This window comes from Rhinatrema bivittatum, chromosome 2 (assembly GCF_901001135.1).
Source record: "Rhinatrema bivittatum chromosome 2, aRhiBiv1.1, whole genome shotgun sequence".
Classification (NCBI taxonomy): Eukaryota; Metazoa; Chordata; class Amphibia; order Gymnophiona; family Rhinatrematidae; genus Rhinatrema; species Rhinatrema bivittatum.
In genome coordinates this window covers 545,335,224-545,352,774 of record NC_042616.1, presented here as the reverse complement: position 1 = coordinate 545,352,774, position 17,551 = coordinate 545,335,224, and the positions used below count along the sequence as shown (strand labels likewise).

Below are 17,551 nucleotides of genomic sequence, written 5' to 3'. Positions count from 1 at the left end.
ACAGACGAGTAAGGCGATCCAGCAATACAGTCTCCAGTTTCACGCGTCCTTAGCGCTTCCTAAAATAAACACCTAACCCTTTCCGCACTGCTGATTATGCCCGGGTTCCATCCCCGGCTTCTCAACCATTGCTGAATATACTGATGATATTTCTGCTAAAGGAAAAAATACCAGCTAACACCGGAAACCTTGAATGCCAGACTCTGCAGGAAAAGTTATAAACAACTCTTGCAGGACTTCATAGATAACAGAAGAATCAACAAAGAATCAACAAAAGTGAGACACAGGGTGAAGCAAGAGACGGCTTTTGAAGGGTACGAAGCAGGCAATCTGTTCTAAGGAATGCAAGGGAGAGATAAGGGGGAGACAAAACTAACAAAGCAATAAAATTTGTGGTGTGAAAACATGCAAGCAGAAACCAGATGCTTTGCTGACTTTGCTAGTTTAACATATATTAAACAGTAGGGCTCAAGAAAAGGGTTGTTGGGGGTTTTTTCCAAAGCCAGCGCTGTGCTATTCAATATAATGTAAGTATATTGTTTTGTTTTTTTTCCTGTATGTATCGCTCTCGGTTTGTTTATACACAGTATATGATTTACATTAAAGAATAATAATAAGGAAAAGTAGAATCAGAGTTGTTCTTTTAAACAATTTAACTTTGCATTGGGTATTTTCAACAGATTGGTGGAGAATGCGGGCAGTTTTCCGCATATGTTTGCGGGAGCAACTCTGATTGTTTGTAGTGCAGTGTAGAAGATTCACGTTCTTTGGGGATTTCCTTGACTCGGACTGATCAGCCGTGGTCAGGGAGTAATCAGTTTAAAGCCAAGTCCTGTGTGAATCTTGCTGAAAGGTGCACCTAAGGGGTTTAGATTCACGTTCTCGGCAGAGGCTGCGTCCTGTGTGAATCGTGCTGATAATTTTAAATTCACGTTCTCGGCTGAGGCTGGGTCCTGTGTGAATTGTGGTGATAGTTTTGTGAAAAAGGCGCCAAAGGTTTTAACGCTGCAGCATTTGTTGTTTTTCTCGTATTTATTGTCTGGTTTGCTATTAGCGTGTATATATTTTTTGTGTCTATTTTGCATTTGCTACTATATCCAGTTATTAGTGCGTAGGAAACATAGACGGGATTCTGCTATGGCAGAACGGGTTTCAGAAGACCAAATAGGACAGTCTAGCACGCTGCATACCTTATATGTTGATAGTGCTGATGCATGCACGGCTGTCCAACATGTTATTAATTTATTTCCACACAATAAAGATTTGATAAATAAGATTAATGAAAAATGGCTGAAATATTCATTGAAAGACTCCTTTCTCTCCTGGCCGAGGGAAGGGTCATTGGAAGTAAGCCAGTTAGCTCCATTACTTAAATTCTTAAACGATAAAAAAAAGAAAGACAGTCTAAAAAAACACTTACATGTATGGAACTTGTTCTCCGTCACTGGAGATCTCTACCATGCAGATGTGGAAATAAAAGCACGAAATAAAATTATTACTGAGATTAAAAGTGACCATAAGCCGGGAGGTCAGACAATAATTGGGGAACCTCCTCCATATGTGACTACGTGTGTGGTATTTAAAAAGCCAAATGTGGAGAAACATCCACCCAAACAACCAAAAGCTGCACCTGAGCCCCTGATCCCAGTCCCTGCGGGGTATGGGCCTTTGCGGGGAGCACTCGAAGGGGCAGCAGAGAACGCCATATACCCTAGTATAGGTGAGTTGAAACAAAGGATCAGACATTTGGAAAGTGGGGGAGCTGCGGGACATGATTTTGCCATTAAAGGGGTAGTACAATTATCTGAAGCGTCGGCTGATAGTGAATATTGTAAGGTGATTCGTTCAGTAGAACTACCGAGTAAGGAAGTCGCAGACAGGGGTGAAGGAGTGGTGACGCAATGGATATATAGCAGGCTATTAGAAAATAAGGAAGAACAATTTGGTGTCTCATGGTGGGACAAGGTGGTGAAAGCATTGACAGACGCAGAGGTGGAAGAGATTCCTTGCCCTGAGGAAAGGTCCACAGTCCGAGAGTGAACTTGAAGCGTTGTGTGCACTGATAGAATTACATTGTGAGAAAACACGGGATTATGACTACATGATAGAGGGTTGTAAAGTTTGGCGACAGTATTTTAAAGCTTATCATAAAACGCCCGGTTTTGGCACTAGGGCGGCAAGCCACCAGTGCCCGGTTTTCCTACGATCTGATGCTCAAAATCAGCCTGTAGCCACATATAAACCATATACTCCTACTGATGTTAGTGCAATTGTTCAAAAACTGCCCAGCATACATAAAGGAGCCCGGTTGTGGCTAGAGGCGCTTGATACAAACACAGCTGGAACACAATTGGCAATAGGGGATTTTAAAGCATTATGCGCAGCCTGTGGGATTAATTTACAACAATTAGCGGTTGTAAGTGCTCGACCCAGATTAACGACACACACTGCTGATGGTCTTCCCTTTCAAGGGCAAGACAGAATTGATTTAGCTAATGCTTTAAATATCCTATATCCCACAACAATTGACTTTACTGCTATTACGGCATTTAAATGGGATGTGTCCAAAGATTTCTCGGGACATTTAACTAAATGTATGGATAAGTATAAGGCACAGACTGGACAGAATGCTGATATACAGCCAAATATTCCTGTGTTTCTGCATTTATTTTATGCTACTTTACCAACCAATATGCAGAATAATTTGAATACTGTGGTAGCATTATCAACTAAACCGTGGCCAGAGGTCAGAGCCACGCTTCTACACTTTTCCTCGGTACACGTGAAAATGATTGGAGCTTCTAATAAAGAGCAAATAAAGATGTCCAATAAGCTCATGACATTACAGATAGCAGATTTAGAAAAGAAAAATTCTAAAGCTCTGGCAACTCAGGTTAAGGACGGCCCACAAGGCACTAATATCCAGGATTGTTATATCATGCAAGGTCCACCACAGTTTATGCCTGCCAGAACGTATCAAGGGGGTTATCCCTCATATTTTCCCCGTGGCAGACGGATGAGAAGGGGAAGAGGGGGCGGCAGAGGTTTCGCACGAGGGACTCTGAATAAACCGTCTCCAGATAGAAGAGCTCATGTGCAGTGCTGGAACTGTCAGTCCTTCGGTCATTATGCAGCCGAATGTAGGTTTCCAGGAGCTCAGGGTACCGCACAACAGGCAGTGCAGGCATTCCCACCGCAGACATTGCCACCTCCGCCTCCGCCCCCGGCGCCAGACCAGATGCAATCTGGCCAACAGCCCTCACAATTCCCTGTGTGGGACCAAGGTAATTACTGACAAACTGTAGGGAATGAAGGGCTTATACAGGGAGATACTGTGTTTTTACAAACCTCAGAACCATTTGTTCAATTGTTAGTAGGTCCTCAACAGATTCCAATGCAATTTTTAATTGATACGGGTGCCCTGTTATCTGTGTAAAGCCACATGCTGTGAAAAAATCCCTAGAAACCAATACGACTATTGGCTTTGATGGAAAGCCTAGTGAGAAACATTTAACTGAATTAACCCCAGTGGTAATTGAAACTACATTAGGTAAACGAGAGGCAGCTGTTAAATTTTTAATTGCTGAACATTGCCCTGTAAATTTATTAGGACGAGATTTACTGACCCAATTCGGATTGACTTTAACATTTAAAATTCCAACGTCTAAAAGCCTTCTTTCATTAGTTACGGCAATAGGAAGTGGAGAGGAGAATGAAATCCCGGATGAATGGAAATGGGATCAGTTACCTTTAAATTTATGGAGCACGGACGAGGCTCCTTATGGTAGGGCAAAGTCAGCTCCAGCTTATCGTATTAAGACAATGCCATATGAGCCGGGGCCAAATGTCAGCTCTTATCCAGTGAAAGAAAAATTAATGAAACCTACTTTAAAACACATTGCACAACTATTAAAGCATGGTATTATTGAGGAATCACAGTCACCCTATAATACTCCTTTGTTCCCTGTGCCAAAAGGAGAAAATGATGTCAGAATTGTTCATGACTTGCGTGCTTTGAATGATATCGTGATCCCACAATATCCAGTTTGTGCTAATCCTTTGACGTTGTTACAAACTCAGCATGTAAATGAACGAAAAAGCTGTATAATGAAGGAATTAGCTATTCCCCTGAGATACTGTAACGGGCGCTGATATTATCTCCTCCGTAACCCGCTGTTCTGCTGCGGCCTTAACCTGCTAGTTTACCGCCTCCCCCTAGTAGGAGTTAGTGTAGTGTAGTGTAAAAAAACATTGCTTACCCGTCTGGTCCCCAGTCCAGCCGTCCGGTGTAGCCCCAGTCCGGTCTCCTGCAGCCCCGTCCGGTCCCCTCCTCCCGAAGCAACAAAAAACGAAAAAGTAGCAAGGCGCGGGCCTACTACGGGGGGGGGGGGGGGGCAGCGGGATCCGGGGGCAGCAGCGGCAGCGGGGGGGCAGCGGGATCCGGGGGCAGCATAAAAAAATAAAACAATTTTTTTAAATACCTGTCGGAGGGCCGTGGGTCCAGGCGGCGGCGAGAAGCAAAAAAAAGCGGCATCAGGGATCCGGGGGCAGCAGCGGGATCCGGGAGCGGCGGGTAGGTAGCAGGGGCAGCGGGATCCAGGGGCAGCAGCGGCAGCGGGGGCGGGGGCAGCAAAGAAGCAAAAAAAAGCGGCAGCAGGGGGGGAGCGGGATCCGGGGGGGGCAGCGGGATCCGGGGGGAGCAGCGGCAGCGGGGGGGCAGCGGGATCCGGCGTGTTCGATCGGGCGAGCGGGTAGGTGGCAAAAAAAGATGGCCGCCTGCACGGGGAAAGCGTGCAATTGGCCGCCAAACGTCGTGACGTCACGTCTTCAGCGGCCAATTGCACGCTTTCCCCGTGCAGGCGGCCATCTTTTCTTGCCACCTACCCGCTCGCCCGATCGAACACCCCGGATCCCGCTGCCCCCCCGCTGCCGCTGCTCCCCCCGGATCCCGGATGCCGCTCCCCCCCTGCTGCCGCTGCTGCCCCCGGATCCCGGATGCCGCTTTTTTTTTGCTTCTCGCCGCCGCCTGGACCCACGGCCCTCCGGGTATTTAAAATTTTTTTTTTATTTTTTAATATTTTTTTAAATATTTTTTTATATAACACACAGGTTTTTGGGTTTTTACACTTTTTACACTTCCTGGTGCCTGTCATTTCAAATGTCATTTGAAATGACAGGTACCAGCGCACCCAGGTTACTGTATAGGCGCTGTATTAAGCGCCTATACAGTAAAATGGGTTGCGCAGGCATAACCCTTCCCTAACGCCTCACAGCCGCGGCATGCATTTGCATGCGATTAGAAGACTGTATCAGGCGCTAGGTCTAGAGAACTGTGGGTGCGGGGAGGAAGGGTGCGCCTGACACTGCCGCACTGTTTTTACCGCGGCCTTACTGTATCTACCCGTTAGATTGTAAGTCCTCTGGGCATAGGGAAATACCTACAGTACCTGAATGTAATCCACTTTGAAGCGCTGAAAAAAGTGTGAAAAGTGGACCATAAAAATCTAAATAATATATTGTCAGTGATAGATTTAGGATTTTGCCACCCCTAGGCAGTGTTAGTGTTGTGACTTAAACCCCCCCCCCCCCCCCCCCCCCCCCTTTCCCAGAAGGTCAAATAGGAAGCAAAAAGTCTAAGGTACAGCTCCATAGTTTCCTGTGGCAATTCAGGGGTAGATTTTGTGACAAGTATTAGAAAATTCTTAAGCAAATTGGAAAACATTTCCATCTTTTATATTTTATTTCTTTATTTATATTCCATCTTTTGTGATATCTCAAAATGGGTTGCATTTAGGTACTATAGGTATTAAACAAATAAAATAGTTTAGTTTTCCAAACTGATTTGAGTCTGTATAATTTTATTTTCTTTTTATTTAGGTGAAGAAAGGGGCTCTCAAGTACAGGGGGGAGATCTCTGGGACGGGGAGAGAAGGAGGAAAGGGTGAGAAGATTAGGAAGGAAGAAAACATGAATAGGAAAGAGGGCTGAAGATGGGAGAAGAGAAGAAAGATCAGGAGGTTCTGGGATTGAGGAAGGGAAGAAGGAATTTGTAGGGGTTGGCAAATGATTTCCAGGGTCCCGAAAGAGGGAGAGGAAGAAGGGGGGGGGGGGTGTTCTAGGATCTGGGGGATAGAATCCAAGTTAAAGGAAGAGAGGTATGAATTGTGGTGGGGGGGGGTTGAAAGGAGGCAGGTGTTCCTACCAATCCTGCTCCCCTTTGCATCCCCTCTCCAACCTCCCACCCAGTCTAACAAACACACACACAAAACCAGTCCCTTCTCTCTTAAACACACAAACATTACCCTTTTCTTCATTTTCCTCTCTCTTACTCACAAACACATGCCCCCTAGCCAATCCTATCTCATCCCTTAGTCTTTTCCCTCACCCCTCAATGATCCCCACTCAGCCCCTTCTGACTTCTCCAAAATGACCCCCTTAGCTATATCTGTGCAAGGTTGACACCCCCCCACCCCCCCCTTTCACCTTCTCTTCCCTGTAGGTTGCTCAGGAGGGGAGGAGCTGGATCAGGAAGCAGAGAGGCTATTCTCTGCTAAGTGAGATTCAGCACAACTGAAAGGCAGCAAATGTTTAGCCATAGAAACATAGAAATGACGGCAGAAGACGACCAAACGGCCCATCCAGTCTGCCCAGCAAGCTATGCACTTTATCCATTTTTTTCCCCTTTTTTTCTCTCCCACCTATTACTATTGGCTTCCAGTACCCTCCACCCCACATTTCCCTCCACCCCACCACCAATTTAGAGAGCAGCGACGTATCTGCATCCAAGTGAACGTCCAGCTCAATTAGGGGTAGCAACCGCTGTAACAAGCAGGCCACACCCTTACCCCATACTCTTACCCACCCCTGTTTATTTTTTTGTTTTTTGGTTTTTTTTTGGAGATAGCAGCCCTCCATCCTTCCGCTCCGTGAAGGTGGAACACCAACTACTGGCCACTGGCATCCCGCTCCGTGAATGCCTCTGTGGCTACTGCCGCTCCGTGCAGTGTTTGAATGCCTCTGTGGCTACTGCCGCTCCGTGCAGTGTTTTGCTGCCTCCTCTTTATTCACGCCCTCTAGACTTGATGGATCCACAGTGTTTATCCCACGCCCTTTTGAAGTCGTTCACAGTTTTAGACTTCACCACTTCCTCTGGAAGGGCATTCCAGGCATCCACCACCCTTTCCGTGAAGAAATACTTCCTGACATTGGTTCTTAGTCTTCCTTCCTGGAGCCTCAGCTCGTGACCTCTGGTTCTGCTGATTTTTTTCTGACGGAAAAGGTTTGTCGTTGTCTTTGGATCGTTAAAGTTTTTCAAGTATCTGAAAGTCTGAATCATATCACCCCTGTTCTCCTTTCCTCCAGGGAGTACATATTTAGATTGTTCAATCTCTCCTCGTATGTCATCCAATGAAGACCCTCCACCTTCCTGGTCGCCCTTCTCTGTACCGCTTCCATCTTGTCCTTGTCTCTTTGTAGATACGGTCTCCAGAACTGAACACAGTACAGTACTCCAGGTGAGGCCTCACCAAGGACCTGTACAAGGGGATAATCACTTCCCTTTTCTTACTCGATATTCCTCTCTCTATGCAGCCCAGCATTCTTCTGGCTTTTGCTATCGCCTTGTCGCATTGTTTCGCAGACTTCATATCGTTAGACACTATCACCCCAAGGTCTCTCTCCTGCTCCGTACACATCTGGCTGCTCCCAGATTTTGTGCCACCCTAGGCACAGGCTAAGTGTGCCTATTAACAAATCTAGTAACATACACATTAAAGAACACACAATTCTTATAACACATCACACATCAATCCGTGCAAGCATTTTTTATTATTGAGACCACATAATAAAAACTCTATCTAGACAATAAATACTATCTAGCTCATACGCTCATTCACAACCATACTATTCAACCACTAAAACACATAGTATATTTTATAGCGTCCACAAACATATTGTTACATATTCATCAACTAGTAAAAAGTATGCATGGAGTTACAGCTCAAAGATACAATAAACATCTCTAAATTGTAAACAGTATCATGTGCAGATATTCTAAATAGTCTAATCAAAAAAATTGGACAAATCACACCGTCAAAGAGTTTTAGACCGCTGGATATTCAATATGTCTCATCACTTGAAAGCTGACACATCCCATGGATTCATCCAGTATCCAAATATAGAATCAGCACTGTCCAATGGACTCATCCAACAAGGGATCCTTATTTCACCCGAAAAGGACAGGCTTCTTCAGGGATAAATTTTCGCCAAAACTATACTCGCCAACAATTCGACTTAAAGAAAAAACACGATACAATTAAAATATCTGCTGATAAACAACACAAACAATCTATATCCCATTCAAACCATAAATCTTACTTACCACAACGTCCATACATTCACATTACTGAAACCCCTAAATCCTCAGGTCTCAAGATTAATTTCACCTCTTCAAAGAACGTTTAATCACATTTAAAGAATGCTTCATAGATGGTGCTTCAAACTATTACTTCCAGTCGCAGAAACTGCAACCAAAAAGATAATTACAAATTAAAATAACCAGAGAAAATAAACACGCTTACCTGAGCAAACGCCGAACAGAGCACGTACTCGCGTCAAAAACCGGAAATGACTAAATCATCCCACAGGTAGTGACAAAAAAAAAAGTCTACCCGCACTCTTATGTAGCATGAGATTCATCTCCTTAAACCATTAATGAACCCAATCTGCCCCTTCAATCAAACTAACACCTCCACGGGGGAAAAAAAGACTCATCAAACATACACCCCCAATTGCCATCTACTAACTTAATCAAAGGAACACTGTCCATTCAATCGGGCCATTAAGTCCATGGGGGGAACTCGTGTTCCATTCATATATAAATCTTTGTTCAACACATCTCAAAATTAGAGATAAATCACCCCCCAGCTCTAAACCCACTTTTTTAACCACATAAAACTTCAGTTGGTCCACACCATGTTTTTTATCCATCCAATGTTTAACTAAAGGAGCATTTTCCTTACACAATCTGATCCTACTTCTATGTTCAATAATGCGTGTCCTTACAGACCTTGTAGTTTGTCCAATATATATTTTAATGAACACGGACATAAAATTGCGGATCGATTTATGGTCAACAAATGTGTGGTTCTTGTTCAATTTGCTGTCATGCATTGATTGTACAGAGGTTTCAACATCCCAACTTGAAACATCCTTATATACTTCCAGATCTGTTTACTTGTGATACTGTAGGAGTAGTGTACGTAATTTTATGTCCGTGTTCATTATTTTGAGACGTGTTGAACAAAGATTTATATATGAATGGAACACAAGTTCCCCCCATAGACTTAATGGCCTGATTGAATGGACAGTGTTCCTTTGATTAAGTTAGTAGATGGCGATTGGGGGTGTATGTTTGATGAGTCTTTTTTTCCCCTGTGGAGGTGTTAGTTTGATTGAAGGGGCAGATTGGGTTCATTAATGGTTTAAGGAGATGAATCTCATGCTATATAAGAGTGCGGGTAGACAGTGTTTTTTGTCACTACCTGTGGGATGATTTCATCATTTCCGGTTTTTGACGCGAGTACGTGCTCTGTTCGGCGTTTGCTCAGGTAAGCGTGTTTATTTTCTCTGGTTATTTTAATTTGTAATTATCTTTTTGGTTGCAGTTTCTGCGACTGGAAGTAATAGTTTGAAGTACCATCTATGAAGCATTCTTTAAATGTGATTAAACATTCTTTGAAGAGGTGAAATTAATCTTGAGACATGAGGATTTAGGGGTTTCAGTAATGTGAATGTATGGACATTGTGGTAAGTAAGATTTATGGTTTGAATGGGATATAGATTGTTTGTGTTGTTTATGAGCAGATATTTTAATTGTATCGTGTTTTTGCTTTAAGTGGAATTGTTGGCGAGTATAGTTTTGGCGAAAATGTATCCCTGAAGAAGCCCATCTTTTTCGGGTGAAACAAGGATCCCTTGTCGGATGAGTCCATTGGACAGTGCTGATTCTATATTTGGATACTGGATGAATCTATGGGATGTGTCAGCTTTCAAGTGATGAGACATTGAATATCCAGCGGTCTAAAACTCTTTGACGGTGTGATTTGTTCAATTTTTTTGATTAGACTATTTAGAATATCTGCACATGATACTGTTTACAATTTAGAGATGTTTATTGTATCTTTGAGCTGTAACTCCATACTTTTTACTAGTTGATGAATATGTAACAATATGTTTGTGGACGCTATAAAATATACTATGTGTTGTTTTAGTGGTTGAATGGTATGGTTGTGAATGAGTGTATGAGCTAGATAGTATTTATTGTCTAGACAGAGTTTTTATTATGTGGTCTCAATAATAAAAAATGCTTGCACGGATTGATGTGTGATGTGTTATAAGAATTGTGTGTTCTCTAATGTGTATGTTATTGTATAGGTATAGAGAACCTATTGAATGATCTACCCTCAGTGAGTATTACCTTGGTGGTTTCTATTAACAAATCTAGGCATGTATATTGTGCTGTGCCTTTCTGTCTTCCACACCCATTTCAACATGTACTTCTCAAGTACTGAGTAAAAATCTGGTTCTAGATTAGTTAAAAATAAAGTTCTAGATTTTTCATTCTGAATGTAAAGCAATAGCAGGAGCAAAAGTGAATACCCAGACTGATGTAGATAAAAGAAGTGAAGGGTATCACAATAAAGGTCAATCCACTGTTGAGAGTCTTATTTAAGAATGTACCAAAGGTGTTACATTGTATAAAGAAGAATCCAAAAGTTGCAGAGATCCCAAACTCCAATACGCCTTGTTTCGTCACAGGGCTGTCTCAATGAGGGGAAGGAACCATCTATAAGACAAAAGGCGAAACAGTGAAAGGAGGCAAAGATCCCATATGGTAACAAAGTATTAAAGATTTTCTTTAACATTAATTGAGCACTTACATGTACGATCAAATGGAGATTGTGTGTGTTAAAGGCAACGTAAAATTAAGCCACAAGAGAGCAATAACAATTTGATTGTGCCATCTGTAACAAAGAAAGGAAGGAATTTAAAATGAACAGCCAACAAAAGAAAAATGTGAATATGAAAGGATATAAACCAAGGAACTTATAAACATACAAAAAGGGCACCAAAGATCATGTGATATCTAGGAACTAATCAAGAAGCTGTAAATGGGAGCTAGTGAAAAAAAGGAAATATCAGGACGAGACCATTCAGGACAAGTTAAATGCATGCCAGCCATTCAGTCTCATGATTGAGACTGAACGGGTGTACAGTTTTGAGCAAATACATCCAGTGCTGTTCCCGGTACAGTAGAAAAGCATCATAGTTACTGCCATGATGGCAGGGGGTGGGGAACAATTCAGGTACCAAATTTTTCAAATCAGTGATAAGATGGTTGGAAAGAAGCCAATGAGACACTAAGGGGTAGATTTTTAAAAACAGCACATTCGCATACTTTTGTTCGCGCACAAGGCGCAAACAAAAGTACGCTGGATTTTATAAGATACGCGCGTATCTTCTAAAATCCTGGATCGGTGCGCACAAGGCTGCCGATTTTGGGCAGCCGGTGCGCGCCGAGCCGCGCAGCCTGTCTCCGTTCCCTCCGAGGCCGTTCCGAAATCGGAGCGGCCTCGGAGGGAACTTCCTTTCGCCCTCCCCTCACCTTACCCTCCCTTCCCCTACCTAACCCACCCCCCTGGCCCTATCTAAACCCCCCCCCACCTTTATCCACGGATTTACGCCTCCCGGAGGGAGACGTAAATCCATGCGCGCCAGCGGGCTACTGGCGCGCCGAGACCCGACCCGGGGGCGGTTCCAGAGGGTGCGGCCACGCCCCCGGAACGCCCCGGGCCGGCGCCACGCCCCCGGTCCCGCCCCCGAAACGCCGTGCCCCGCCCCCGAAACACCGTGTCATCCGGTCCCCGCCCCCGACACGCCCCCTTCGAAAAACCCCGGGAACTACGCGCGTCCCGGGGCTCTGCGCGCGCTGGCGGCCTATGGAAAATAGGCGCGCAAGGCCCTGCTCGTGTAAATCCGGGCGGATTTACGCGAGCAGGGCTTTTAAAATCCGCCCCTAAAGGAACTATGGAACGGGAAGTGCAAATATGACTGCAATGCTCAAAGATACAAGTTTTCATCTTGCACGTGGTTTGGCCAACATTAGGAAGAGAGCAACGGCAAGAGATCATATAAACTACCCCAAAGGAGTTACGTTCAGTATTTGTGTTTAAGGGAATAAGAGCATCCTGAAGATGGATGTGTAAATTCTGAAATAGTTATTGGACAGCTGCAAGCAGCACATGAAGCGCATGATTTGTGACCAGTAACACTAAAAGAATCCTGAGATGGTAGAGGAAGTAGATCTGATAAGACCAGGGAGTCGCAGAGATTATGCTTGCATTTAAATTCAAAACGAGGAGAATTATTAAAAAGCTGTATAGGAGATAGTACTGCCCATTTTCTCCCAGATGGCTATCTCCCAGATGACTCGTGAATTACGAGAGAAAAGAGGACAGAGCTGGATCTGTCTCAGTATCTCGGTGTGAGCTGGATCTGTTTCAGTATCTTGGTGTCCTATGAAAAGAAGGTTGCGACTGATTTAAAAAGTACGTTTGAAAGCTTTTTTAACCACTCGGGGTTGGTAGTCCCATGAGAGAGAATTTATGGACATAATATGAGCTTTTGATTAAAAGGTCGGCATGAGATGAACATAGCCAACGAAGTCAGAAAAACTGTCCAGTAGGGATATTCTGTCTGAGAGATCGAGGGTGACAACTATTATAGTGGAGGAGAGTGTTTTTGTCAGTAGGTTTCCTATAAAACCTTTGCCTTGTTTCACTATTTCTCCTTTTGCCTTGGACTTTTTTATGACATTTTGTACCAGGGCTTCCCCCTGAGTCAGCCCTGTGGCAAATCACGATTCATGCTAGCAGAGATCATGTTTGGGATCTCTGCTAGCAACCTTTGGATTCTTCTTTATACAATGTAACACCTTTGGTACATTCCTAAATAATAAACCTCATTTTAGACTCTCAACAGTGGATTGACCTGTATTGTGATACCCTTCAACTCCTTTATTCTAAATTTAAAGCAATTATAAGTATTTCTCATGCATGATGATCCTTTAAAGCCTCCTGTCTTATACTACTTTAGAAAATGCATATGATATGTGGCTTGAAGAGATATTGAAAGACTTGGTGAGTTATTATAGTGGATACTGGTAGTTCTGAAACATCTGTCTTCTTTAATGAAAACTCTGCTGAGTATACCCTGTGAAGGTATTCAGACAATTGCATGCTTAAATATTAACACTAGCCATGTAAGATGTAAAAACTTCAATATTTACATGGTGAACCTCAGATTTCACAGGATAATGTATGGTATTAGTGGTGCTATTTGTATTTGTGTGAAAGAGGGAACGTGTGAGGATGCATAGGTGCTTTTGCAAAAGAGAGAGAGAGAAGGAGCCTGAGTGAGGGTGCATGCCATGGGTGTGTGTGTGTGTGAGGGGAGATTGTGAGAGAGTGCGTATGAGTGAGGGAGTAAGTGTGTATGTTTCTGAGAGGGAGCCTTGTGTGACGTGGTGTGTTGGTGTGAGAGAGAGGGAGCCTGTGTGCAAGAGGGTGTGTGTGTGTGTGTGTGTGTGTGTGTAAGAGAGGGAGTCGGTATGAGGGTGATTGCCATGGTGTGTGTGAATGTGAAGAGAGATTGGTTGCTAATGTGTGTGTGTGTGAGGCAGTGAAGGTGCATGTTTGTTTGTGAGAGAGGGAGCTTGTGTGAAGGTGTGTGTGGGTGTGAGTGAGAGAGGGATCTTTGGGTATGTGTGCAAGAGGGAAACCTTGAGTATGTGGGTATGTGTGCGAGAGAGGGAGCTTGTGTGAGAGAGGAAGGGACAGGGGCAGTATGAGAGCGAAGTCAAACTCTGGAAGTGGAGGGCTGAGTAGTGAAGATAGTGGGAGGGGAGAGAGAGTGGAAGATGGAGGAGTTGGGGCCTGAGAGGGCAAAGTGAAAGGGGTCTGGCCAGGGGACTAGGGAGAGAGGATAGAAGGGACACTCTTACAACATGCTTCTAGGGAAATTCTGCTCAAAATATTTAAAACTCTGCATCTTTGAGTAATAACTTTTCTCTATTACATTTTAAATTACTCAAAAACTATGATTTATATATTGTGTTAGTTTGACCAATATAATGTCTGCAGAATTTTTTATTTTTGTGTGAAGAATTTTAAATTTGTGTGCAGAATTCCACCAGGAATAAGAGTTACAGCCTCAGAAGAGATTTCCCTTTCAGGCCCTGACAAACAGGGGCACTTGAATTAATAATGACAGTTATTATGGGGAGCTGTTTACCTCTGTCTTAATTCGTTCTTTTAATCACTTCCAGTCCTCGAGGGTCACAAACTGGTTGGGTTTTAAGGATATCTATAATGAATATGCATGATATAGATTTGCATGCAACCTCTGTATGCATTCCTGTCTTACGCATATTCATTAGGGATATCTTGAAAACTTAACTTGCTTACATCCCTCATGGGCCCTCAGTGAATACCACTGACTTAAGGGGACAAAATGAATCAGGAGTTACAAAAAGAAATATTTCACTTTTATGTACAGTGGGAACAGTAATCAGTCACTAGCCAGACTGCAAAATTAGCTGTATAAACTTATCTGGCTAACTTTGGAGGGATATTCAGTGGTGCAGCCGCTTTATCTGGCCAACTTTAGGGCAGCTGTATGGCATGACCATAGTTAGCCAGATAAGTTATCCAGATAAGTCTGAATATCCGAGTTCCACCCTGGAGCACCCGTAGAATGCCCATGCATCATCCAGCTAAATTTTGGCCAGATAAGTGGAGGAAATATTGAAAAGCTTGCATTTTACTGGATAATTTGCCACTGCGTATTGCTAATTCTGTGGGTACCTTGGAAATATTATGCAGTATATGATGGGTAGAATTTTCTTATAAACCCTTTTGCTAAGTTTTCATTTTCCAGTAGTGTGTTTTATTGTGCAAAATTCTCTTCCAACATAAACCCTGCCGCTTTTCCTCCTGCAGTCACTTTGAATATGTGAAGGATGGCCTAAAGTACATTCGCCTGAAGTTCTACATCGAAGGCTCAGAACCAAACAAGCAAGGAACAGTGCACCTTGAAGTGAAAGAGGTAGACGTGCATTGTCTTTTCCCTCATAAACCAGCCCGTGAGCATTACCTGTTCCATTCCCCAAGCACATTTTATTTCTCATTGCAGAACCCAGAAAGTGGGAAATATGAATTCTGCTACATATTTGTGGAAATTGATACCTACCCCAGAAGGACCATTGTCATTGAAGACAACCGTTACTGAGGACATTTTAAAAGAAGCATCTGAAGTGTCTATGCTAAGAGTGTTGAATGAAATACAATCAGTTTACAGCTCACTGTAATTGTTGGCCTGTCTTTGGAAATAGATAGTAAGCCAGGCATAATATATAATATAATCTGAATATACTATGCAGTAGGGCTCAAACTGTCTTCTGGAATTATGTTCACTCATAATAGAAATATAAAAAAGGACTATCAGATTCAGGAAATGTCATTGGCATAAAAAATATATAAATGATTTGCCAAAGTAATTCATAAAGTGGGCAATTTTCAAAGGCATTTCTGTGGATAAAACTGTGCTTTTATCCACAGAAATGACCTTTTACAAAACTGCCCTCCTGACAAGTGGGTAATCTTAAACGCGTGCTACCTGTTCATGTGTACATTTACCCAGACTGAGCGGAAGCTGGGAAGGGGTTTGGACTTTTGCACATACTTCTCAAATTTTTCACCTATATAATAGCAGGGGTCCTGTGCAGGTAAATCTGGTGGGATAATTTTCAAAGTAGATTTGTGTGCATGTCTGCTTTGAAAATTTGTATAATTTAAGTGTGTATTTGCTGCCTAATTTAGGAAAACTATTTATAAAGTTATCTCCTTGGTGGTTTAAAATAAAGAAGAAAGAATATATATAGTGGCTCTAATAACAAAAAAATTAAATAACAGGATAGAGAAAAGACAATTTCCAGGTTCTGATGTCATTCCTTATTGTCTGACCAGATCACCTTTTTGTTCTGGTAGCATTTGTGACCATACGTTCCTGGTAAAATTAATCTATTTCAAATTAAACATTTCTTCCAGTTTTTACTGCTTATTTTTTGTAATCATGTATATTACCTTTTCAGGAAGACAAGATATATGAAGGTACTGAGGGTAGAAACCTGACAATTTCAAGGAGTTGTTTGCATGTGTGTTTCATAAATAATGAACAATTGTCATTTATGAGCAATGAATCTGTGATTGTATTTAATAATCAATTAAAATGGATGGATAAATCTTTCTGAAATTGTGGTTTTCTAGCATTTTACATTTCGAATTGTGCTTCGTGAAGTTGATAGAACTTTGTTTTGGAGCATAAGAACATAAGAAATTGCCATGCTGGGTCAGACCAAGGGCCCATCATGCCCAGCATCCTGTTTCCAACAGAGGCCAAACCAGGCCACAAGAGCCTGGCAAGTACCCAAACACTAAGAAGATCCCATGCTGCTTGCTGATGCCAGTAATAGCAGAGGCTATTCCCTAAGTCAACTTGATTAATAGCAGTTAATGGACTTCTCCTCCAAGAACTTATCCAAACCTTTTGTAAACCCAACTGCACTAACCACATCCTCTGGCAAAAAATTCCAGAGCTGAATTGTGCGTTGAGTGAAAAAGAATTTTCTCCGATTTGTCTTAAATGTGCTACTTGCTAACTTCATGGAGTGTCCCTTAGTCCTTCTATTATCCGAAAGTTTAAATAACCGATTCCCATCTACTGTTCAAGACCTCTCATTATTTTAAAGACTTCTATCCTATCCCCCCTCAGCCGTCTCTTCTCCAAGCTGAACAGCCCTAACCTCTTCAGCCTTTCCTCATAGGGGAGCTGTTCCATCCCCTTTATCATTTTGGTTGCCCTTCTCTGTACCTTCTCCATTGCAACTATATCTTTTTTGAGATGCAGCGACCAGAATTGTACACAGTATTCAAAGTGCGGTCTCACCATGGAGGCAAGTCATACAGACCAGAAGACATGGTCCTGGTCTTCCAACTTCTCTTTGAGTAAAATATTACAGTTGCTGTGTTGGTCCTCTTGAGTACATAAAAATGTGTCAGTGAACAAGATGTAAGTAATGATTTTTATTGGACTAATAATACATCTGTGACTAGTTCTTGAGAGCCATGCTCCCCTTCATCAAGTCAAGTGAGTCACCTTCAATGACCTTTATTTTTCTACAACTTCTGTTAGTTAGTGCCCAGATAGATGAATTCAGAACCAGCGGGTTATGCACCTCTACCAGCAGGTGGAGATGGAGCAAAACTAACATCACAGTATATATACTCCTGCAACGACATAAGCCTGCCAGTATTCTCTGTTTCTAGCAGATGGTAGACATGCATCTCCCTACTTGGGAATTGTTTCGGTTTTTGAAGGAGAAAGAAAGAAGGAAATTTAATTCACCCCACTCTCCTGTGATGATACCAAATGG

General features: G+C 42.8%; 1 protein-coding gene across 1 annotated transcript in view; it reads left to right on the top strand.

Annotated features, from left to right (window-relative positions):
- The window catches only part of TIMM21 (translocase of inner mitochondrial membrane 21), a 71,713-nt gene extending 55,348 nt beyond the window's left edge, over nt 1–16,365 (top strand). Inside the window, exons 6-7 of the mRNA XM_029587153.1 lie at nt 15,060–15,165; nt 15,253–16,365. Of these exons, the coding sequence (XP_029443013.1) occupies nt 15,060–15,165; nt 15,253–15,348 (202 nt within the window). The 3' untranslated portion in view covers nt 15,349–16,365. The remainder of the gene's footprint in view (nt 1–15,059; nt 15,166–15,252) is intronic.
- Nucleotides 16,366–17,551: the final 1,186 nt, after the last annotated feature.